This window comes from Peromyscus eremicus, chromosome 15 (assembly GCF_949786415.1).
Source record: "Peromyscus eremicus chromosome 15, PerEre_H2_v1, whole genome shotgun sequence".
Classification (NCBI taxonomy): domain Eukaryota; kingdom Metazoa; phylum Chordata; class Mammalia; order Rodentia; family Cricetidae; genus Peromyscus; species Peromyscus eremicus.
Genome location: NC_081431.1, coordinates 23,711,295 through 23,734,792, shown reverse-complemented (window position 1 = coordinate 23,734,792; position 23,498 = coordinate 23,711,295). Strand labels below are relative to the sequence as shown.

General features: G+C 45.9%; 2 protein-coding genes across 4 annotated transcripts; both read right to left on the bottom strand.

Moving 5' to 3' along the window:
• Window positions 1-1,877: 1,877 nt before the first annotated feature.
• Window positions 1,878-6,267, bottom strand: Fcer1g (Fc epsilon receptor Ig). Its single transcript, XM_059281257.1, has 6 exons — window positions 6,137-6,267; window positions 5,706-5,806; window positions 2,973-3,064; window positions 2,789-2,824; window positions 2,359-2,379; window positions 1,878-2,226 (listed from the first exon to the last, which is right to left on the bottom strand). Exons 2-6 carry the CDS (start codon window positions 5,752-5,754, stop codon window positions 2,164-2,166), a joined length of 261 nt encoding a protein of 86 aa, XP_059137240.1. The 5' UTR covers window positions 5,755-5,806; window positions 6,137-6,267; the 3' UTR covers window positions 1,878-2,163.
• A 97-nt stretch (window positions 6,268-6,364) lies between these two features.
• Window positions 6,365-22,456, bottom strand: Ndufs2 (NADH:ubiquinone oxidoreductase core subunit S2). Of its 3 annotated transcripts, none has more exons than XM_059281254.1 (14): window positions 22,323-22,456; window positions 21,382-21,488; window positions 12,998-13,188; window positions 10,850-10,970; window positions 10,387-10,499; window positions 10,071-10,145; window positions 9,853-9,930; window positions 9,625-9,710; window positions 9,293-9,412; window positions 8,460-8,589; window positions 7,915-8,010; window positions 7,682-7,765; window positions 6,771-6,828; window positions 6,365-6,592 (listed from the first exon to the last, which is right to left on the bottom strand). In XM_059281254.1, exons 1-14 carry the CDS (start codon window positions 22,415-22,417, stop codon window positions 6,555-6,557), a joined length of 1,392 nt encoding a protein of 463 aa, XP_059137237.1. In that variant the 5' UTR covers window positions 22,418-22,456; the 3' UTR covers window positions 6,365-6,554. The 3 variants fall into 3 exon arrangements, with proteins under 3 accessions (XP_059137237.1, XP_059137239.1, XP_059137238.1); XM_059281256.1 differs by having other exon boundaries at window positions 21,382-21,509; window positions 22,323-22,412; XM_059281255.1 differs by lacking the exon at window positions 9,293-9,412.
• Between the last annotated feature and the right edge of the window lie 1,042 nt (window positions 22,457-23,498).

Below are 23,498 nucleotides of genomic sequence, written 5' to 3'. Positions count from 1 at the left end.
CGAAAAAACCAAAAAAAAAAAAAAAAAAAAAAAAAAAAAAAAAAAAAAGGTTAGGTTAACCCTTTTCTCCCAGAGCACTCTAGTGTCTTCACTCAAAACCCCTCATTTAGCTGGGTGTGGTGGCCTTTAATCCCAGGAGCTGGGAGTTCCAGGACAGCCAGCGCCACAAAATAGACTCTATCTCAAAACAAAGCAAGCCAACAAACCAACCCAAAAGGAAAAGGAAAACAAAACAAAACGGCTAAGGATATAGTTTATGGTAGATCCCTTACCTAGCATGTGTGAAGCCCTAGGTTCAATCCCCAGCATTTGAACAACCAATATAAAAACAACAACAACAACAACAAAACTTTCTGTTTTATGTAGAACAATGTATATAGACAAGAAAGTTGGTGTCTCTACTTTCAAGGTGACCTTAGACAAGTTACTATGTCGAAGTCTGAATTTCGTATACAAATTAGTGAGCAGATAAAACGATACAACGGGCCGGGCAGTGGTGGCGCACACCTTTAATCCCAGCACTCGGGAGGCAGAGCCAGGCGGATCTCTGTGAGTTCGAGGCCAGCCTGGTCTCCAAAGCGAGTTCCAGGAAAGGCGCAAAGCTATACAAAGAAACCCTGTCTTGAAAAACCAAAAAAAAAAAAAAAAAAAAAAAAAAAAGATACAACAGGAAAATACCTTGAAAATATAAATCACTATGCTGTGCTGTGTTGTCTGGCACAGGGGATTGCCAGGAGTGAGCTTGGACACTCTGGCCCTTTCTGGAAGAAGGCAGGCAGGTTGGAGACCAGCTCACTGCACCCTACATGGCTTAAACATCTCCAGGAAGAGCTTCCTGGGGAGTCTGGGGAGAGGACAGTCATTGGCAGGGAATGCCTTGACTACCCACTGTGGAGGAAATGACCTCCCATTTGGACCCAGCTTGTTCCCCTTGACCTTTCCTACCCCCAACCTCTATGAGGTTCTCTCTGAGGCTCTTCTTGCTCCCAAATCCCCTGAAAATTCCTTGTCCTTATAAAATATTCCACTAGGAGGGTCACATGATCCTTGTCATCACATTCCTTCTGCATGCTTAGCTTTCCAGCTATGCTAACTCAAACATGCACAAGCTCGACTGATATTATCTAGATTGGTGACTATTTTGGGTTAGACATACAGGCTTCTCCACAAACCGATCATGATTCATTTTTCAGACACAAAAAGCTACATTGAGTACAGAAGTGTGATTTTTTAGGTTCCAATGTCTCCAAACACATCTATACTCCCAACACAGAGTGAAAGTGTAAGAATGCTCCCTGCTCTAGTTCCATCTCAGAGCACCAAGAGACCGAGGGTCTTATCACGCATGTAGATACAGTCAGCATTCATACCCCAGAAGAACAAAGCAGCCAGGTCAGTGGTGGTGGTGGTGGTGGTGGTGGCGCACGCCTTTAATCCCAGCACTTAGGAGGCAGAGGCAGGTGGATCTCTGTGAGTTTGAGGCCAGCCTGGTCTACAGAGCGAGTTCCAGGACAGCCAGGGTTACACAGGGAAACCCTGTTTTGAAAAACAAACAAACGCCGGGCGGTAGTGGCGCACGCCTTTAATCCCAGCACTCGGGAGGCAGAGCCAGGCGGATCTCTGTGAGTTCGAGGCCAGCCTGGGCTACCAAGTGAGTCCCAGGAAAGGCGCAAAGCTACACAGAGAAACCCTGTCTCGAAAAAAAACCAAAAAAAAAAAAAAAAAAAGAAAAACAAACAAACAAAAAAAGCAAAGTAGCCCTGAAGTCCTGTGCTCTCAGCAGCTGAGTTTGCCTTATTCAAAAACTGCACCTTCAACATTCAGCCCTAATGCTTTGTACAAACTGAACCAATATATATGAGAAATGACAAAGTGAGTGGAGTCAGATCTGTGACAGCTTTATTGGAAGGTAATCCCTTTCTGCTGTTTAGCAAGGGTTGGGGACCAGGGAAGGAAAGAGGAATGAAGCAATAAACATCGGTGAATAAGTCTTTAATGGAGACGAGGAACTGCTGGTGTACATTAATTTAGAGCCTAGCATCATTATGGGAGTAAGGTCAGCTAGCATCCCAAGCATGGAGGTAGCATAGTGATGTCAACCATGAAGGCTAAGACAGAACTAGAAGCAGAAAAAAAATGCCACCAAGGACATATGTTTTAAAGCTATTGGGGTGGTTTCTCATGCTTCAGAGTCTCGTATGTCTCTTGGTTCCGGGTATTCAGGCCCTGCAGGAGAGTCAAAGGATGATCAGGAGTTGGAGCTCACCACAGGGCCCCCATCCACCTCACAGGTGACCCCATTCCTATCCAGGTCACTCCTTTTCTGACCTCTCAAATAGGGAAAAGAGGGTCACTTACCGTGTAAACAGCCTCTGATTTCTGTGGAGATGAAAGGAGCAAGGCATTAGAGACCAATACCTTCTTCGGGGCCTCCCATCAGCTTCCTTCCCACCCAGGGAGTATCTGGGTCAAGGTTAGTGTTAGCTGCCTTGAGCTAGGAGCACTTGCATGACTGCTATGGGTGCCCACATGGCCACAAACACACAGTACAGTACAGCACACAACTTTCTCATGTATTGCTACCTCTACTTGATTCTTTCCTGTCCAGACCTTTTATTTGCAGCTCAACTAGATGGCAGGCTGCTGCCCATCCTGAGGTGAGGGGCAGGGTGCAGGTTAGTGCCTAAAACACATGCCTTCCCAGAGGCCTCAGACCTAAGGCTAGCAACCCAGGAAGGTTGAGAGCCTAGAAAAAAGTGTTGACGCGCAGGTGTGGGAGACTCCGTACCTCATGGCTGGCTACAGCTGCCTTTCGGACCTGGATCTGAAGTGGGGGAAAGGCAATCAGTAAAGGAGAAATTGGAGGCCCATCTCCTTTCCCTCCAAACCATGGAGAACCCCTTCGGTTCCCCTTCCCGCCACCACCCTCCCACTTCTGGGTCCGGTTCTTAGACCGCCCCAGCCCGCCTTACCTTGAGTCGACAGTAGAGCAGGGTAAGAACAATACCATACAAAAACAGGATGGCGTCCAGGATATAGCAGAGCTGGGGCTCTCCCAGGGCAGCTGAGGGGATACAGGGTGCCCATGGGACCCAGTGCACAGGGAAGGGGGGGTTGTTGCTCAGAGGAAGGGAAAGGGGTCAGGGAGGTGGGACAGGGCCTTGTGGGGGTCCTTCTAAGGGAAGAAACTAACTCCGTCTTTAGACTGTCGTTTCTCTTACTTTACCCCTTACCCCACAGACCTACGGTAGGAGTCAGATAGGAACCATGAAGGGTTCTGCTGTGGTAGGACTTGGTTTTACTGAGGGTTAGAGACTTCCCTGTCAGCCCCAGACCTCCCTTTTCAGTATTGTGGTTCCTCAGGCATCATTGAACACTTCTTCTACCTCAAGGACCCATCGGCGTTTACTGGGCTGAGACAAAAACCTCAGCCCTGAGGGGGAGGGGAGAGAGAAGAGTGGCAAATTTCAGCACAGAAACCACAAGAGTGTGTCTCTGCTCGGTCCTGTGACCTGTGGCTGAGGGCTGGACAGGAAGGATGTGAGCTGGTGAAGGGGGGAAGGCAATTACTCTGGTATTGGTCATCTTCTCAGACTCACTGCTTTTTGCCTCGCAAGGCACTTAACTCTATCAAAAAACAAACAAAAACCGAAGTGACTGCTTTTTGAGGCGCTACAGATACCGCTGACTCTGCACTTTGTAAAGCGGGGTGGTGACCACAGCTCAAAGGAATGACCACAAACTAAATCTAAAATATGGATTCTTCCTCCTGCTACTCTGCCCTGCTAATCATGCTGGGCCTCGAAGAGGGGAAGTTTGTGCAACTGAAAAAAAAAAAAAAAAAATCACACAGGAGCTGAGAGTGGCGGGTCATGCCTATAATCCCAGCACTTGGAGAGATGGTTCTGCGGTTAAGAGCACTGGCTGCTCTTCCAGAGGACTCGGGTTCAATTCCCAGCACCCACAGTTTCAGGGGATCCGACACCCTCACACCAATGCACATTAAGTAAAATTAAATAAATTATATTAAAAAAAAAATCCCAGCACTTGGGAGGCTGAGGTAAGGGCACTGCCATGTGTTCCAGATCAGCCTAGAATATAGAGTGAGATCCTGTCAAATTAAAATAAATTTAAAAAAGGGGGGGGGGGCTGGGTAGTGGTAGCACACGCCTGGGAGGCAGAAGTAGGTGGAACTGAGTTTGAGACCAGCGTGGTCTACAGAGTTCCAGGATAACCAGGGCTTCACAGAGAAACCGTCTTGAAAAACAAACAATAATTTGCAACAAATGACCCCCTCCCCTCCTCCCCTCCCAAAAAAAAAAAAAACCAAGAAATGAAACTCCACACCAACGACGGGCACAGGAACTGAACATGATGGCCGCACACAATCTCATGTGGCTGAGGCAGGAAGAGTATGAATGGTGCCAGCCTGGGCTACATAATGAGATCCTGCCTCCAATGATCACTCAGGATCTGGGCTCCAGGGACTGCTCCCAGCTTCATCAGGACCAAAGCGGTGAATGGCAGCCTGCTCTGGGACTTTGATATTTTTGCCGTTATTTCTCATCTGATGCATGCGTCTCTAGGATTGGGCACTTTATGCTACCCATCCTCTTACCAGTTGACAAAACGGTGTAGCCCTGTCCACTTCCACACAAGTCAAGTTACCAAGACTGGTAAAGTACTTTTTATTCTACAACACTCCCAGGCGAGATTACACAAATCTCAAAACTACCTTGTGAGAGAAACATCAACATCGCCATTTTACGGATGATGAAATGCAGGTACTCAGACAAGCTTAGAAACATTCAGGGCCCGAGTTAAGCAACAGAACTGGACCCCAGTTTTTCTGCCTCCAAAGCACATTTGGAGGCCCTCCTTTCCAGGCATTCTGTTCCCTACGGTTTAACCTCATCTGTAACAAGCCAGCCCTCAAGCAGTGCTCTTCAACTCCTTGCTGGGCATGGAGGACAGGCCTATAAATACCCAGCACTTGGGAGGTGGAGGCACGAGGTTAGGAAATCAAGGTTAGGGAGTTTCCAGACTAGCCTGGGCTACATAATACCCTGTCTCCCCACAAGACAAACACCTCACACTGATAGAATGCAAAATAAGCAAAAGCTGAGGGGAGTTCTTGGGCAGCCTAGAACCTTAGAGCCGCTGGGTCTTAGGGCTTTTGCTGTTACTTCTCAGCTGATGATTGAGAACACAGGACTCAGCACTCTGCTGCCTACTGATGTCAGCTGACCAAATGGTGTGGCCCTGACCATCCCCAGAAACAGTACGCATGTCTCTTTGGACTCCCTTGCCTTACCCCCAAGCTCACAGACAGGCCCTAGCCTATTTAGAGGGCTTTATATATAACTATCTAGAGATCGGCTCCCAACAGAGACGGAGAGCATCCATGGTATTGCTGATCAAGAGATGGAACTTTCCCAGAGCAGCTCTTCATGCTGTGCAGTCCCCACCCCTGACAAACGAACCCTTCATATTGGTCCTGAAGTCACTCGGAAGGTAAGAAAGGGACAATAAAAATGGAAATGATGACCAGTGCCTGGGAGGGGACCCAACAGGGCTAACTTCAGAATCTGCCTAAGCCCTGTGCCCACCGGCCCAGCCCCAGCCTTCTTCTTTCCATCCCCAATTCATGCCCTAGATTCCCACCCAAGTACAGCTAATGGTCCTCACCACACCCTCTCACCTACCTGCTTGTTCGACCAGAAGGAGCAAGAGCAAGACCACGGCTGGCATCATCTTGGACAGGGGCTTCGGAGCTGGGAACCGGCGATCAGACGCCCTGACAGAACTGCGCAGCTGTGCCCATGAGCAGTTCCCTGACCACAGCTCCCCCTTCCTGCCCCGCCTTCCCCCCACACTTTGGCCCCTTCCCCTTCCTGCACTATAGACCAGGCGGCTCCCGGAAGGGCCAACTAGGGGAGCTGGAAGATCTGGCCTCTAAGCCTCAGCCCTTTCAGGGACCAACCTCCTAAGCCACAGAATGAGCAGACTCTTTCATGCTTGGGAAAGGCTGTCTATACCCGCCATGTTTAACAACCCCTCATCCACCATTCAGACATAGGTCGTATACATGAGGCAAACTGCCCGAGACTCCCTTAGATCCCACCATAGCCCTTACCTTCCTATCTGGAACTTTATATACCCAGTCTTCACTCGAGTTTAACAGTTTGCACAGATGCTAAGAGGGTTTGGGCAGGAGGAACTGAGGGGAAAGGGGAAATGGGGAATGGAGAAGTGGAAAGGGCAAGAGTCAGAGACGGGGTGGAGATTCAGCTGGGAAAATCGAACAGAGAAATACAAAGTGAAAGACAGTAAGACACCAAGAAAGACTCATTAGAAGCTTGAGCGTAGGGGCCGCAAGGCGGCTAATATAATTTCTCTTTTTCTAGTACATGCACAGAAAGTCTGTACAGCTAAGTCAGCGTGTACATGTATGTTTGTTTATACACACGGAGACACACAGCCTCATTTCCTGTGAGGGACAGGCCTTGCAGAGGAAGCTACCAGGCACGGGAGCTCAAAGGCTGTGCCTTTGCTCATCGGTCTATTTCTCCAAACACAATATCCTGAGTACCTAGAGGGTTAGAGGATGAAGGTTATTGCCAGAGGTTCAGAGCACATGACTGTGTCCAAGACACTCTGGCCTAGAGTCCAGGACACAGTCTATACTGAACATTGAGTATTTGGTTTTGTTCCTAAATGGAATCCCAAACCCCTTGTCTTGACACCTTACTGCATAATAGGTCTCGTACCTATGATGGCTACGACATCTGCCAACATGTGTCCCTTAGACATCTTGTCCAAACCAGCCTGTGGAGAGGAGATAGAAGCACGTTAATACAAGTTTGCACAGGAGAGCTCTTTAAAATCCCATCCAAAGGCAGGGTGTGGTAGTATATACAGCTAATCTCAGCACATGGGAGGATGTTGATGAGTTTGAAGCCAGACTAGTCTACATTCTAGGCCAGCCAGAGCTACATACTGAGACCTCACCTCAAAAACAAAACAGCAATGACAAAAACCCCAAGCCCAAAGCCTCATCCAGCCAGGCACAGGAGCGTCTATCTGTAATTCTAGCACTTGAAAGTCTAAGGCAGGAGGGTCACTGTGAATCCAAGGAAAGCCCACACACATACAGTAATCTCCAGGCTAATTTGGGTTTGCAGCAAAATTCTATCTTAAACAAACAAATGGAACAAAACAAAATCTCCTCCAAGAGTTGGGTGTAGAGGTGTATTCCTGTAATCCTCGTACCTGGGAGGCTAAAGTCCAAAGACATAGTAAGTTTGAGACCAGCCTTAGCTACATAGGGAGCTCTAGACAGGCCAGGGCTGTATAGCAAAGCCCTACCTCAAAAAGCAAGGCCTGGAGAGGTGGTTCAGCTGCTAAGAGTATGTACTGCTCTTGCAGCGGCCCTGAGATTGGCTCCCGAAACCAACAACAGGCAGTTCACAACTGCCTGTAACTCCAGCTCCAGGGATCTGATGCCCTCTTTGGCCTCTGAAGGCACCTGCCCTCATGTACCAAACATATACACACATACATACATATATAAAAGCTAAAAATAAATAATTTTTTAAGTTGCTGAAAATAAACAAAAATCCTCAATCAAGGTCAATAAATTATTAATGTACTGCAGTTAGAACCACTGAGATTGTCTTACCAGGTGGGCAAAACCAGGAGCCTTGATCTTGCACCGGTAAGGGCGGCTGCTGCCATCAGACACCAGGTATACCCCAAACTCTCCCTGTCCAAGGAAGAAAATTGGATGCCTCCTTAGTAGGAAGAACCTTCTTCTCTTCTACCAAAGCCTCTCTGGTCACTAGTGAGGGAGCACTCTGTTCACTTCTACCTCCAGCCCCCACTCCACACACTTTCCTTCCCTTCCTCCCTCACCTTAGGGGCTTCAATAGCAGTGTATGTGGCTCCTGGAGGAACTTGGTAGCCCTCAGTGTACAGCTTAAAGTGATGAATTAGTGACTCCATGGACGTCTGAGGGGAGGAAAAAGGGAGCATCAGAAAACCAGATCCAGTCAGGCAGTGGTGGCGCACGCCTTTAATCCCAGCACTCAGGAGACAGAGACAGGTGGATCTCTGGGAGTTCGACGCCAGCCTGGTCTACAAAGTGAGTTCTAGGACAACCGGGGCTGTTACACAGAGAAACCTCGTCTTGAAAAACCAATAAAAGAAAAAGGAAGAAGCCAGATCCGAGTTCTGCCCTTGGGCTTTCCCCCAGCACACATAGCAATCTCTGCCCTTTGGGAGACTAACAACACACATGTAAATCAGGAAGCAGTAGACGGAATAAAAGACGAGTGTGGTGAAAGGATCAGAGTCTTCACAAGTTAAACTGAAAGGCAGGATCTAATCCAAGGACATTTCTCCGTGGCCACTGGTCCCTTTCCCACACCCAATCTCTCTTCCCTCTCCCCGCAGCCAACCTTCATCTCTGCTCGTTTAGGTGGAGACACTTTGGCATCATCAACCTTGATCTCCCCTGGAGGCATCTTGTTCAGACACTGTAAAATGATTCGAAGGGACTGGCGCATCTCCTCCACACGACACAGGTACCTGAAGTAGATGAGACAGACTTAGAACAAGAGAAAGCAGAGAGAGGAGTAAGAAGCAGGAATCTGGACAGACGCCCTTTGGGAGACATGAAAAGTGTTTGGTAAATGTTCCTGTTTCTCCTCGTACAGAATCTCTGCTTGCTTTGGCTGCCCATACAAACCCTGCAGTGTTTTGAAGGACCATTGAGTCTTTCTCCAAATCTCTCTCTCTCTCTCTCTCTCTCTCTCTCTCTCTTTTCCAGCACGTGGCCTGTAGTTTTTCTCCTTTTACCCTCTTAAACCCAGTCTGGACTGCAGAGTCCGAGAGTCGAATGGAAAGATAAACAAAGAGAACAACAGTAGCTAATCTTACTCAGGGTCAGTAAACAGGAATGGACTGTGTAGCTTAGAATCAAGAGGGAAGAGCGCTGGGTCAGGAGGATTCCAATCTCAATCACTAACAGGCTAATCCCTAACTTATGCTTCAGCTTTCTCAGCTACAAAAACAAGGAAACTAGTTTTATCTAAGGCAGGATGGCAGGATAAGGGTAAAAAATAAATAGCTCTATTATTTGGTGTGTGTGTGTTGGAGGAGAATACTGAGGATTGTGGATGCTAAGCACAACTCTACCAAGTTTAACACATTATACAGGCTCCTACAGACACTAGGGAACAGAGCAAAGAAATCAGCAGGACAAAGAGCTGAGCAAGGATTTGGGTCTTACCTATCATAGCAGTCCCCTCGAGAACCAATAGGAACATCAAACTCGACCTGGTCATACACATCATAGGGCTGGGTCTTCCGCAAGTCCCACTGGATGCCTGAGCCTCGGAGCATCACCCCACTGGAGGGTACAATGGGCATAAGGGCCACCCTCCACAAAAACAGGAAAGGACACACATGCTTCCTATTTCCCTCTCCCTCCCCAACACTTTGGTTATGGAACACAAACTCAAGGCATGGACAGGAGAGTACCAGACGTGCTTAAAACCGAGACACTGGGCTGTAACTCTCTACAGCCCCTCCCACCCCCACGGAAAGAAGTTGTTCTCCTACCTGAATCCATAGTTAAGTGCGTCTTCTGCCGAAACAACCCCGATATCCGTTGTCCTATTCCGCCAGATCCTATTGTTGGTCAGCATCTATGGATAGAGAAATCCAGTGTGCTAATATTCTTCATGACAATCTTCAAAAGCCTCTGTACTTATATAACACTGGACACTAAAATTCCACAAGCCCTTTCGGGGGATAAAGATATTTTTTCCCCATTGATTTCTATCTTACCTCCTCCACCTCATCGATCCGAAGAGAGAAGTTCTTAGAAAACTCATAAATGTCATCCATAAGCCCAAGAGGTAGGTCCTAGAAACCAAGTGGTGATTCTTGTCATAGCACCCCTTCCCACGGGGCCGGAGTCCTGGTCCATCAGCCCACACTGCCCTCCAGTGGTCAAAGAGGAAAGCGGCCTGGACGGGAAGTGTGGAGGCAGGCGAGCCACTCACCTGGTGCACTCCTCCTGGTCGGATATAAGCAGCGTGCATTCGGGCTCCAGACACCCGCTCATAGAACTCAAACATCTAGACAGAATGCACTAGGGGTGAGAAATAAAGTCCAGGGACCCCCAAGTCCAGCAACACAGTAGCCCACTGCCCTACCTCTGACTTCTTGTGGCTAGCCAAACGCCTCATGAGACAAGATTCCCACAAATACAATCCAACAAAATATACTGCTCCCTTCCCCTGTTTCCATTTGTCTCCCTCTCTGCCCTCTTTACTTCATGTACTTCCTCCCCTATTCCTACCCATGCCTCCCTTATACCTTCTCTCTTTCTTCAAACATCCAAAAGAAAGGAGTCATGGCACCAATGTCCAGGGCATGTGTGGTCACAGCCATGATATGGTTCAAAATCCGTGTGATCTCTCCAAACAGCACTGTGAGATGGAAAGACAAGAAGTGATGGACGGGGCTGGAAGGATGGCTCAGTGGGTAAAGGCTTGCTGACAAGTCGGAAGCCCACATGGCAGGAACTGACTCCCAAAAGCTATCCTCTGACCTCCCCACATATGCCTTGACACATGCCATTTCACATGCATCCACATACACAATAAATATCCAAAGTGAATAATTATACATATTGTGTGTGTGTTTAGAAAGAAGGACATAGGAGCCCAGGGCTCAACCCGTGTGAGTGGAATCTGGAATCTAAATATCAAAGTTGAGTTCAATGCACTTAGATGTCCTGTGCTCACAGTGGACAGCAGAAATAAGGAGCAGAACATACCTCGGATCCACTGTGCCCGGGGAGGAGGCTGGATGTTTAGCAGCTTCTCCACGGCTAGAGAATAGGCCTGCTCATTACACATCATGGACACATAGTCTAACCGGTCAAAGTATGGAAGGGCCTGTTGAAAGGGAAGAAGGAAGGTCACATCTAACAGGCCCAGGAGTGCACTGTCTGAGGCAGGAAACCTTCTTCTTGTCAGGTACTGGAAGTCAGTACTTACCTTTAGAGACTCAGGAGTCCCAGCAAAGCAGAATGAAAACTCCCATAACATGCTTATTTAAAACTAGCATCAAATGTTTAAAAACTGGCTCTCTAAAATGATGAAAAGACCTTTGTCTTTTTTTTATCGTGTTTGACAATTTCCATGGTGATAATACTCCCACCATGGTCAATTTTAAGCTATCAAAATGTAACTAAATGTACCCTTGAGGGACATGGCACAACATTATACAGTATCTTTATGATACAGATCAAAAATCTGTGAGTCTACATAGAGAGTTCAAGGACAGCCAGAGCTATACAGTGAGACCCTGTCTCAAACAAAACAAAACAAAACAAAACAAAACAAATAAACACACACACAAAATGTATAATCTAATTTTAATAATAACTTCAGTAACTAAGTCATAAAATTTCTAAAAACTTAAAACTCAGGCTCTTACAAGGCTCTTCAGCACTGTAACCTTTCTCAAAGTGTGCCCTGGACTTCTATGTCTTTTTCCTCTTAGTCCCTTAAAACTGAGATTTTGAAGGAGAAAAGTCAGTTTTACAGCAGCTTTCCCCCAGAATGTCAGGAAAGCAAAGTCCCAGCTGCCTACCAAGCCAGTTCCAGCTTCCAGGAAGAAGGCGGAGTTAAACTGCTTCTCACGGGGACAGCCTGTTCTGGTCCTGATGTCATTTGTGACGCAGGATGATGCTACAGGGGTTAACCCACAAAAGTGTGAACAGAAGCCACCACTGCTTAGGCTCCCTGGAGGAAGCACATTATAGTCACAGGGCTGGGTCTAAGCCCTAATTCCACTATTCTGTTCAGGGCCCTTTCTTTATAACAGTAAGAAAAGAAAAAAAAAAAAAAAAAAAAAAAAACCTAACCAGAAAAACAACATCTGGAACTGTATTCCAGATCCAACTCCTTCAAATCCGACCTTCAACTATTTAGGTCACACAGTTCTTCTAAACACGGCAAATTCTGTCACAAACCTCCTCCGGTCACTCTGACTCACTGAGTGTTTTGAAAACAGATTTAAGAGAGTGGGAAGACACAAGAATCCGCTGTTAATCCTGAAGAGCTGACGTCTCATTCCTCTTCCTCTGCCTGTGGGGACGCTAGCTTTGACGCACTCACTTAAGAGGGAAACTGAGGCACTGAAGTAATGATAAAAGGGCCATCCCAAAATCAGACAGAGAAAAGCTGGAAGTGTGGTCCAGCTATAAAGTACTGATGCTGGAGGAACTCCAAAGATTCCTGCATCCTTCAGCACTTTCTCCAAGCTCCTATCCAACAATGACCTCAAAGGACTGATGCAGTTGGTTGTTACTTACTCCTAGCTCTTTGGGGGACCCGCCACCCAGCTCCCCAATAAATAAACCGAGTATTACTCTTACTTATGAATACATAACCTTAGTTTGGTTTATTTCTAGCCAGCTTTTCTTAAATTATCCCATCTACCTTTTGCCTCTGGGCTTTTATCTTTCTCTATTCTACACACCTTTCTTTACTTCTTAATCCATGGCTGACTGTGTGCCTGGCCCCCGACACCCTCCTCCCCGCCTTCTTTTTCCGTTCCTCAATCTCTCGTCCCAGACTTCTCCTCCTAGTTACTCTCTCAGCCTGCCAGGCCCGCCTATCCCTCTCTTGCCTAGCTACTGGCTGTTCAGTTCTTTATTAGACTAATCAGGTGTCACAGACAGGCAAAGCAACACAGCTTCACAGAGTTAAACAAATTCAACATAAAAGAATGCAACACATCTTTGATTCATTAAGCAAATATTCCACAGCATAAACAAATGTAACATATCTTAAAATGATAGTACACCACAGACTAACCCTTGCCACCCTCCTGCCCTGAAGCTTGGGGGCAGCAAAACCGTCAGTCTGAAGCTACAGCTCAGACCCCACCAACAGGCCCCTGTTCACCTCCACACCTGCAGATAGGTCTTGTACTCAATGAGCTTCTCAGTGCCCCGGTGCAGGAGCCCGATGTGAGGGTCACACTTCCGCACCATCTCTCCACTCAACTCCATCACCAGTCTCAGGACTCCATGGGCCGCTGGGTGCTGGGGCCCAAAGTTCAGGGTCACATTGGTGACTACTTTGTCCTTCAAAATGTCCAAATCTGAGAAGTGGGAAATAGTTCTGAGCCAAATGGTAATTCCCTTGGGCACCCCCAAGACACAGCAAGGAATTAGTTCTCTCTACATATCTTCTGGCTCACCATCCCACCCTCATTCCAATATAACTAGGAAGATGGCCAAGAAATGGGGAAAAGGGAAGGAAGCTCAAATTTTCCAATGAGGGATCATGAAGTCCGTTTATAGCTCCTGAACAGTGGTTCTCAACATGTGTGTCACGACCCCTTTAGGAACTGAAAGACCCTTTCACAGGGGTCACCTAAGACCACTGGAAAACACAGATATCTACATTACAATTCATAACAGTAGCAAAATGACAGTTATGAAGTAGTAATAAAATAATGTTATGGCTGGGGGGCTCACCACAACAGGAGGAACTGTGTTAAAGGGTCGCAGTGTTAGGAAGGTTGGAACCGCTGCCCTAGAACACCTTTTATTTTGTTGTCGTGCTAAGGATTAAACCTAGGGCACTGCTTGTCCTAGGCAAGTACTCTACCACTGAGCTATACTCCCACCTCCTTTTAATTTTTAGACAGGATCTCACCCAGGATGGCCTTGAACTCACCTAGTAGTCCAGGCTAGTACCGAACCCTTAATGATCCTCCTGCTTCAGCCTCCTGAAGAGTTGGGCTTATAAGCTTGTGTCATGAGACTTGGCTACTATTCTTTTTTTTTTTTTTTGATGGAATTTCACTTTTGTAGCCCCAACTGGTCTGGAACCCACTTTGTAGACCAGGATGACTTTGAATTCAGAGATCTGCCCGCCTCTGCCTAAGTGCTGGAATTAAAGAGACATGCTAACACAGCTGACAGATATTTATTATCTTTTTATGAGTATGTGTGTGCCTGAGTGTACATATGTGCAGCACCTGTTTGCAGGAGCCCACAGGGGTCAGAAGGTATCAGATCTCTGGAAGTGGAGTTATAGATGACTGTGAACCAATCAGTATGGGAACTGGGAAGTGAACCTAAGTCTTCTGGAAGAACCTTTAACCAATGAGCCTTGGCTTCTTATCTGTAACACATGATACATCTCAATGTGTATGAGGAATGAACAAGCAGTTTGAAATACATACTTCAGTTTAGCGAGGGGGTGCATGCCTTTAATGTCAGCACAAAGAAGGCAGAGGCAGGTAGATCTGTGAGTTCAAGACCAACCAGGACTACATAGTGAGACCCTTCCTCAAGGGGGGAAAAAGAGAGAAATGTGTTTAATACTTACTATTAAATGACATTGTTTTTGAGACTGGGTCTCAGCTCAGACTGGCCTCAAACTCACTATCACTATTCAGTTGAAGGTAGTAACCTTGAAATTCTGAGACCTTCTGTCCCTACTTCCTAAATGTTGAGATTGTAGGAGTCTACAATCACTTCTGGTTTATGCCATGCTGGATAGTGAACCCAGGACCCTGTGATTGCTAAGCTGGCACTCTATCAACTGAGCTACATTCCCAGCCCAAATGGCAGTTTTTTGTTTTGATTTTGGAGACAGGGTCTCTCTACAGAGTCCTGGCTGCTCTGGAACTCAATATGTATATTAGGCTGGTCTTGAACTTACTCTGCCTCCCTGGTGCCGAAATTAAAGGCATATGACACCATGCCTGTCCTCCAAATGGCAGTTTTTTACCCTCAAGAAACTTACACTTTGGGGCCAGGCATGGTTAGTATAATCTTAATGCTCAGGAGGTGGAGGCAAGCAGACCACTGAGTTTGGGGCCAGCTTGGTTCACAAAGTAAGCTCCAGACCAATCAAGGATACATGGTGAGACCCTATCTCAAAAAAAAAAAAAAAAAAAGAAAGAAAGAAAGAAAAAAGAGAAACGTACTTTAACTTGGGAAACAATTACAAGTGAAAAGTAGTAATGAGGTCGAATTTATGTTACCAGGTAGCTGACTTAGCTGTCAACTATTTAAAGATCATCATGAATGTTTCGGAATATTCCTTTACACTGTGTGAAGATGTGTCACTGTGATTGGTTTAATAAAGAGTTAAATGGCCAATAGCTAGGCAGGAAGAGGTTAAGCGAGACTTCTGGGGACAGAGAAGAAGAAAGGCAGGGAGCCAGACAGAAGTGGAAAAAGCAGCATGAACAGAACGGAGAGGTGAGATAATAAGCCACACAACAGAATACAGACTAAATATATGGGTTAATTTAGGTTATAAGAGGTAGTGGGCAAGCCTAAACTAAAACCAAGCTTTTAAAATTAATAGTAAGTCTCCATGTTGTTATTTGGGAGCTGGCTGGTAGAACAGAGAAACTTATTATGCATGAAAACTTAAAATAGAGGGATGAGCCGGGCGGTGGTGGCACACGCCTTTAATCCCAGCACTGGGAGGCAGAGGTAGGTGGATCTCTGTGAGTTTGAGGCCAGCCTGGTCTACAGAGCAAGATCCAGGAAAGGCACAAAGCTACACAGAGAGACCCTGTCTCAAAAAAAAAAAAAAAAAAAAAAAAGAGGGATGAAACACCCCAGGCTCTACAATCAGTACAGGCCAAGTCTTAGAAGCAAGTATCAAAGAAACTGTTTATAAGGAATTGTTTTTTTTTGTTTTTTGTTTTTTTTTAAAAGATTTATTTATTTATTATATATACAGTATTCTGCCTACATGTGTCCCTGCAGGCCAGAAGAGGGCACTAGATCTCATTATAGGTGGTTGTGAGCCACCATGTGGTTGCTGGGAATTGAACTCAGGACCTTTGGAAAAGCAGTCAGTGCTCTTAACCTCTGAGCCATCTCTCCAGCCCTTATAAGGAATTCTTAAGTAGCAGAAAAATAATATCTGGAGGCAGTACTGGAGGCAGTAGGGGGATATTATTAGGGGGGATCGATATTAGTAATGCTAATAATATTTACATAGGACTTACAGGATTGGAGACATAGCTCAGTGGTTAAGAGCAATGGCTACTTTTTCAGAGGACCTGGGATCAATTCCTAGCACCCATATGTCGGCTCACAACTAGTAACTCCAGTTCCAGAGAATTATAATGCCCTTTTCTGTCTTCCTTGGGCACAAAGCATGCTCATGGTGAACAGATATATATATATATACAAAGGATTTACATATTCTAGGCCCTTACAAGTTGCAGAATTTACATATGCCAGGCCTTTAATTCTTTTTTTTTTTGTTTGTTTGTTTTTTTTCAAGACAGGGTTTCTCCGTGTAGCTTTGCGCCTTTCCTGCTGGAACTCACTTGGTAGCCCAGGCTGGCCTGGAACTCACAGAGATCCGCCTGGCTCTGCCTCCCAAGTGCTGGGATTAAAGGCGTGTGCCACCACCGCCCGGCCGCAGGCCTTTAATTCTTACAACAGTGGTTCTCAACCTGTGGGTTGCAACTCCTTGGGGGTGAAAAGACCTTTACACAGGGGTCACCTAAAACCATTGGAAAACAGATATTTACATAGTGATTCATAACAGTAGCTGTTGTGGACTATTTCTTTACACTGTGTGAAGATGTGTCACTGTGACTGGTTTAATAAAAAGCTACATGGCCAATAACGAGTCGGGAGGTACAGCCCAGACTTCTGGACAGAGAGAGAACTCTGGGAAGAAAAGAAGGGAATTGCCAGCCAGACTCAGAGAGAGAACAAGACATGCAGGAGGAGAGGTAGAAGCTATGTGTCACATGGTAACATGTTGATGAATAGAAATGGGTTAATTTAAGTTATAAGAGCTAGGGGGACAAGCCTAAGCTATAGGCCAAGTTTTCATAATTAATAGTAAGACTCCAAGTCATTATTTGTGAGCCGACAGTCCCAATGAGAAAGATCGTCTACAAGCAGCAAAATTACAGTTATGGAGTAGCAACAAAAATGATTTTATGGTTGGGGGTCACCATAACATAAGGAACTGTATTAAAGGGACACAGTCTTAGGAAGGTTGAGAACCACTGCCTTACAAAGTCATGAAATGCAGTAGGCACTCAATTCACTGGTAAATGGAGAGTTAAGACTTGACACCGGGGCTAGAGAGATGGCTCAGTGGGTAAGAACACTGACTGCTCTTCCATAGAACCCGGGTTCAGTTCCCAGCACCACATGGCAGCTCCTCATAACTGTCTGTAATTCCAAGATCTGACATCCTCACAGAGAAACACATGCAGGGAAAATACCAATGCACATAAAACAAAAGACTTGAAACCAAAGTCCCCTTTGGACTAACAGTCTTCAGTTTGTGTTTTGTGGTCTGACAGATGTGAGTAGAAACCTGGCTTTGTGTCCTGGATCAGGTTTTAATCAAGTACCATCATTTCTTCACAACTAGGATAATATCCCATAGGGTTGGCATGAGGATTAAGTAAAATAATGCATACAGACTGCTTTAGCCCATGACAAACAGCTATCATTACTGCATTTCTGAAAAGGTAACTGTTAGTATCTTAGTTTTTAAACAAAAGAATAACATGTAAGGGGGCTGGAGAGATGGCTCAGAGGTTAAGAGCACTCCTGGTCTTCCAGAGGTCCTGAGTTCAATTCGCAGCAACCACATGGTGGCTCACAACCATCTGTAATGAGATCTGGTGCCCTCTTCTGGCATGTAGGGATTCATGCAGGTAGAATACCATATACATAATAAATAAATAAATAATAATAACATGTAAAATGATGCTTGGGGAAGAAGAAGCGGGTGACACTATACAGGATTCTTAGAGATGGGACAAAAATTCTGTACACCCTTTTTGTTTGTTGGTTGGTTATGTTTTTTGGCTACATAGTGAAACAATATGGCAAAAGAGAGGGGGCAACGAAAAACAAGCAAACAAAAAAATTAAGCAAAAACAAGTGACTACGTGATTGTTTGTTTGTTTGTTTCTTGAGACAGAGTTTCTCTCTATAGCCCTGGCTGTCCTAGAACTAACTCTGTAGACCAGGTTGGCCTCAGACTCAGAAACCCACCTGCCTCTGCCTCAGGAAGGCTCAGATTAAAGGCATGTGCCACCACTGCCCATGACAATGAAATTTTAAAAGGATGGGCTGAAGAAATGGTTTGGCCGTTAGGAATACTTGCTATTCTTGCAAAGGATTCAGGTTTGGTTCCCAGGATTCATACAGGACTGGTTCACAACCACCTATAACTCCAGTTCTAGGGGATATGATGTCTCCTATGTCCTCTGCAGGTCACTGTACACACACAACTGTCCTAATAAAAAATGCCAGGTACACATATGGACAAGCAAGCATTCACACATGCGTATAAAGTAACCTAAAAAAATTAATAGGGAGAGCTGGAAAGATGTCTCAGTTATTAAGAGCACTTGTTGCTCTTGCAGATGATCAGGTTCAGGTCCTAACACCTACATGGTGGCTCATAACCATCTTTAACTCCAGTTATAGAGAATCTGATGCCCTCTTCTGAACTCCACGGGTGCCAGGCACACATGTGGCGCATTTAAATGCATATAGGCGGGGCTGGAGAGATGGCTCAGAGGTTAAGAGCACTGACTGCTCTTCCAGAGGTCCTGAGTTCAATTCCCAGCAACCACATGGTGGCTCACAACCATCTGTAATGAGATCTGGTGCCCTCTTCTGGCCTGCAGACATAATACTGTATACATAATAAATAAATAAGTCTTTAAAAAAAAAAAAGAATGAATTTAGCCTTTAAAAAAAAATGCATATAGGCAAAACACTCAGACGCATACAATACATCTTGGAATATTTTTAATTAAAAGAGATGATGAAAAAGTCTACCTGGCTTGATGACTTATTGGACAAAGACATGGAGGGCAAGAGAGAGACAAAGCCAAAGATAACTATAAAGTTTCCATCTTGAAGGACAGTTGCAGGATATTTGACCACACTGTCAACGCTGAGATTGCGTCACATACTGAAAAAGAGTTGTGGTGTGGCTCAGCCCTAGCACACACCTTTAATCCAAGACCCTTCTGCTTAAATACTGTAAATAGGATTAAATAAAGTCAACCATAGGTCAAGAGGCGGACCAAGCAACCAATTGACAGGAAGTGAACTATTGAGGGATATTTGTTCTCACTGTGAAACTCCAAGACTGTGTTAATAAAATTAACTTTAGATGGGGGGGGGGGGGGTGCTGTAGAGCACAGAGTCAGTGCCATTGAGAGCACAGAGGACAGAGGGAGATGGCTAGAAAGATGCACAGGAAGTACTAGGGACTTATGAGACTTTGTGGTCTTTTTTGACCAGGGACCTGTGGAGACAGACACTCTCTTGCTGGGTCTCCAGCCAAAAGAGGTCAGGTAGTTGCTTCTCAGCCTCTCTGATCTAGCAAGTTTTCACCCCAATATCTGACTCTCGAGTCTTTGTTGGAAAATAGAACAATAGAGACTTAGTTAAAACCTACACTGCTGCATGCCTCCAGGCTGCAGCCTTAGTGGCCAGTAGGGCACTGACTTGGGCGGGGAGGGTGGCTGTGTGGCTGCAGACAGTGGTTAAAATATCAGTAGATTCAGGTGCAGCTGATAAGCTGACAGAGGGGAAAAACAAACAAACAAACAGAAAACATAGGATTATTAAGAAAAAGACATAGAGAGTAAGGAGGAGTCAGGAGGACAGAGAGAGATGCACAGGAAGTAGAGGGACATTCAGTTTGAGGAGTTTGGTTTGAGGGAAGGAGGCTTCTGGGATGTCTGCTGAGGAAGAAGGTTAGCTGGGTGCTTTCTCCGCCTCTCTGAGCTAGCAGGCTTTCACCCCAGCAATCTGGCTCCCGAGTCTTTACTGGTAAAATGGAAAGATTTTGAGATTTTGTTAAAAACAACAAAGGAAAAATGGAAAGATTTTGAGATTTTGTTAAAAACAACAAAGGAAACCAGGTGGTGGTGGTTCATGCCTTTAATCCTAGCCCTCAGGAGGCAGAGGCAGGCGGGTCTCTGAGTTCAAGGCCAGCCAAGTCTACACAGAGTTCCAGGACAGCCAGGATAGATACACAGAGAAACCTTGTCTGGGAAACACAAAAACAAACAAAAAAAAAAAAAAAAAAAAAAACTAAAACAACAAAAAAAGGACAATCTTGGTACCACTGATCAAAATCGAAAGATCAAGAAGAGTAATTCTGGGCTGGAGAGATGGCTCAGCGGTTAAGAGCACTGACTGCTCTTTCAGAGGTCCTGAGTTCAATTCCCAGCAACCACATGGTGGCTCACAACCATCTGTAATGAGATCTAGTGCCCTCTTCTGACTTGCTGTCATATATGCTGTATACATAATAAAAAAATAAAATCTTAAAAAAAAAAAAAAAGTGTCCTGACTAGAAATGTAGATTTAAAAAAAAAAAAAAAAAAAAGATCTTGATCCTGAGGCCAGCCTGGACAATACAGGAAGACCCTGGTGCTTTTTTTCTTTTTAAAATTTTATTTATTTTATGTGTATGAGTGGTGTGTGTGTGTGTGTGTGTGTGTGTGTGTGTGTGTGTGTGTGCCCGCCCTTGGAGGGCAGAAGAGAGAGCATCAGATTCCCTGGAACTGGAGTTACACATGGTTGTGAGCTGCCATGTGAGTGCTGAAAACTGAACTCAGGTCCTCTCAAAGACCAGAAAGTGCCCTTAACCACTGAGCCACATCTTCCGCACAAGACCCTGTTTCAAAACATGAAAAACAAAAGAGCCCATTTGTTGGGTGTTGTTTCATCATTGTTTTGTTTTTGAAGGCAAGGCAGCTCTCTGGGTCTTCTTCTTTTTTAAAGACTTCTTTAAATTTTATTTTATGTGTATACGTGTATGAGTGCTTTGCCTCTATATATGAATGTTTACCACCTATATGCAGCTGCCGGAAGAGGCCAGTAAATCCCTGAAACTGGAGTTACAGGTGGTTCTAAGGCACCTGATATGGATGCGGGGGAACTGAACCTGGGTCCTCTGCAAGAGCATCAAGTGCTCTTAACTCTCAGCCATCTCTCTAGTCCCAAAACACCTAGTTTTGATGGGGGAAAGATGCTTGTATTTAAGTAGGTTTCATTCCAATGCTCTTAGGAAAACGATGTTGTCCACAAAGAGATAGAAGTGTATGGAATCTGGAAAAAGCTGACATTAGTTAAATAATGGTAAGGACCTTTCAGTATTAATTGAGGACGACTGTCATTCCTTTCTGTCTCTAACCAATAAATCCCTGCTATTATCACTTTTACCTGAAACAGAGGGAACTCAATAGCACTTAAAAATCAGCAAAGATTTCTGATGACTTGAGGCAGCAGCTCTGAAAACTCACCATTCCAAGGAGGAGGCTTCCAGTGGGCTGTTTCCTTGGAGGGGTACATGAGAGCTCCTGCAAACTGCTGTGCCCATTCTATATCTGGCTGCCACTGCCGAGCACCTCTAAGGAATTAAAGATAGATCCTATACAAACAGCATGAACAGTGTGCTTGGTTCCTGTGCTCCCGTTCACTTTTTTTTTTCTCAAAACTTTTTTTGAGATTTTAATTTAATTACAACATTTCTCCCTTCCCTTTCCTCCCTCCAAATCCTCCCATATGCCCCTCCCCGCTCTCCTTCAAATAAATGGCCTTTTTTCACCAATTGTTATTGCACGCGTACATATATTTGTATACATATATATATATATATATATATATATATATATTCCTAAATATCTATTCACTCTTATGTGGGTGGGTCCAAGGAAGGATGGCCTGTATTGCAGGGCTGGTATTCTTCAATACCATAGTGCAGTTTTGGACGTACAAGCTGGGGTCCAAGCTCCTGCATGAATACGAATGTTGAGAACATCATTTGTTCATGGTAAACCTAAGATTGCTAAGAGAGCAGGGGAGAGGGAAGGAGGAAGGGGAGAGAGAGCAAACTCGTATATGGGAGCGAATGAGGGAGAGCGAGAAACTCGGGGAAAGGGCTCAGAGAGGAGGGGTCTCCCTTCTTCGGATGAGAGGAGGTATGCTCGGATCATTAATTTGAAGGGTAGGGTCTTCCACCTCACCTATTTCGCCTCTGGCAAAACAAATTCACCCTCCTTTTCCCCATCCTCCGCTACAGGAGGCACACTGCATCTAGAGACCTGAGAAATCTGGCCTGCGCAAGGAGGGTCACTGGCCTGGGTCATTCTTTCCTAAGGGGTCACTGGGCCCTTGAAATGTCCTCAGACTCGAGAAATTCTAGTATTGAAGAGAACGCATGGAGGAAAGGCCTCCTCCTCACCTGCTGGGCTGATTCGGCAGTCGGATCCCAGACCCGGGCCGCAGCACCTGGGCCCCGACGCCGCGGAGGCAGCACACAGCTCTCAGTGCCGCCATCTTTCCCAGGCTGCAGAACGTCAGAAGGAGAACCGGGCGGAAGTGAATCCCGTGCGCCTCCTTGTGGGCTTCTCTGCTATTGGCACAGTGGGGGTCACCATCTTGGAAGCTGGCAGTGCGGTCCATTGCAAATGCGACAACATCCGGATTCCGCTTCTCCGCATCACTTGGGCTTAAATAACTACGACTGCGGTCATCTTTAGTAAGGGCGTCCCTCCCACGGCTTTTCTAGGCGAAAGAGAAATTAACTGCTTTTTCCTGAGGCAACTCCGCGATGAATCCCAACCCAACATTTGGCTCTGAGTCCACTCCCTGCACTCGAAGTTACCTTACAAACTTCCCTCCCACAAGGGCCCGGTCACACACTCTGCATGGGTGTTCCTTCACTGTTCCTTTCCATCTTGGTCATCCTCCTGTGGTAGTCCTTCCTGCTTTCCGACTGAAGGCTCGGGTTTTGATAACTATCTTTTCTTTACGGAATCCAAGAGTTAATTTCCAGATGTCCGGAATCGGGACTGTAGGAAGGGACTCAAGTGCAGTTGGGCGAGTCTGAGAACTCGCCAAAACAAAAAGGAATAGAAGGCCAAGACCACCAGCACTGGCAGAATCGGTGCAAGGGTGTGGAGCTACCGTTTTACAAATGGAGATCCTCTATCAGTGACCCTTCTATCCCTGTGATTCCTGAACCTACAGAATCACAGATTCAGGAAGCATTCTTAGTGATACCTGGCACCCCACCTCCATTCAAGACAGTCTCACCCTGCCACAGTCCTCAGAAGGATACAACAACATAGAAATGTAGTAACACCAGGACTCTGAGCCTAATTCTGTATGGACAAAGTTTTCCTGCTTCTCTCTCTCTCTCTCTCTCTCTCTCTCTCTCTCTCTCCCAGCCCAGCTCCAGCTGGGCCACCCACTCTTTGAGGTTCTACAATTTTCTCATTGGAAAGAGGCCTCCCCCACATCTCCCCCAGACAGGGTCCCTGGGACATAGCCCACCAGCGGTGCAGCTGGGTGGAGCAGACAGACAGGGGAGTGGCACTGGGAATTCTTAGCTGCAGAAGAAGAGGCTGCAGATTTC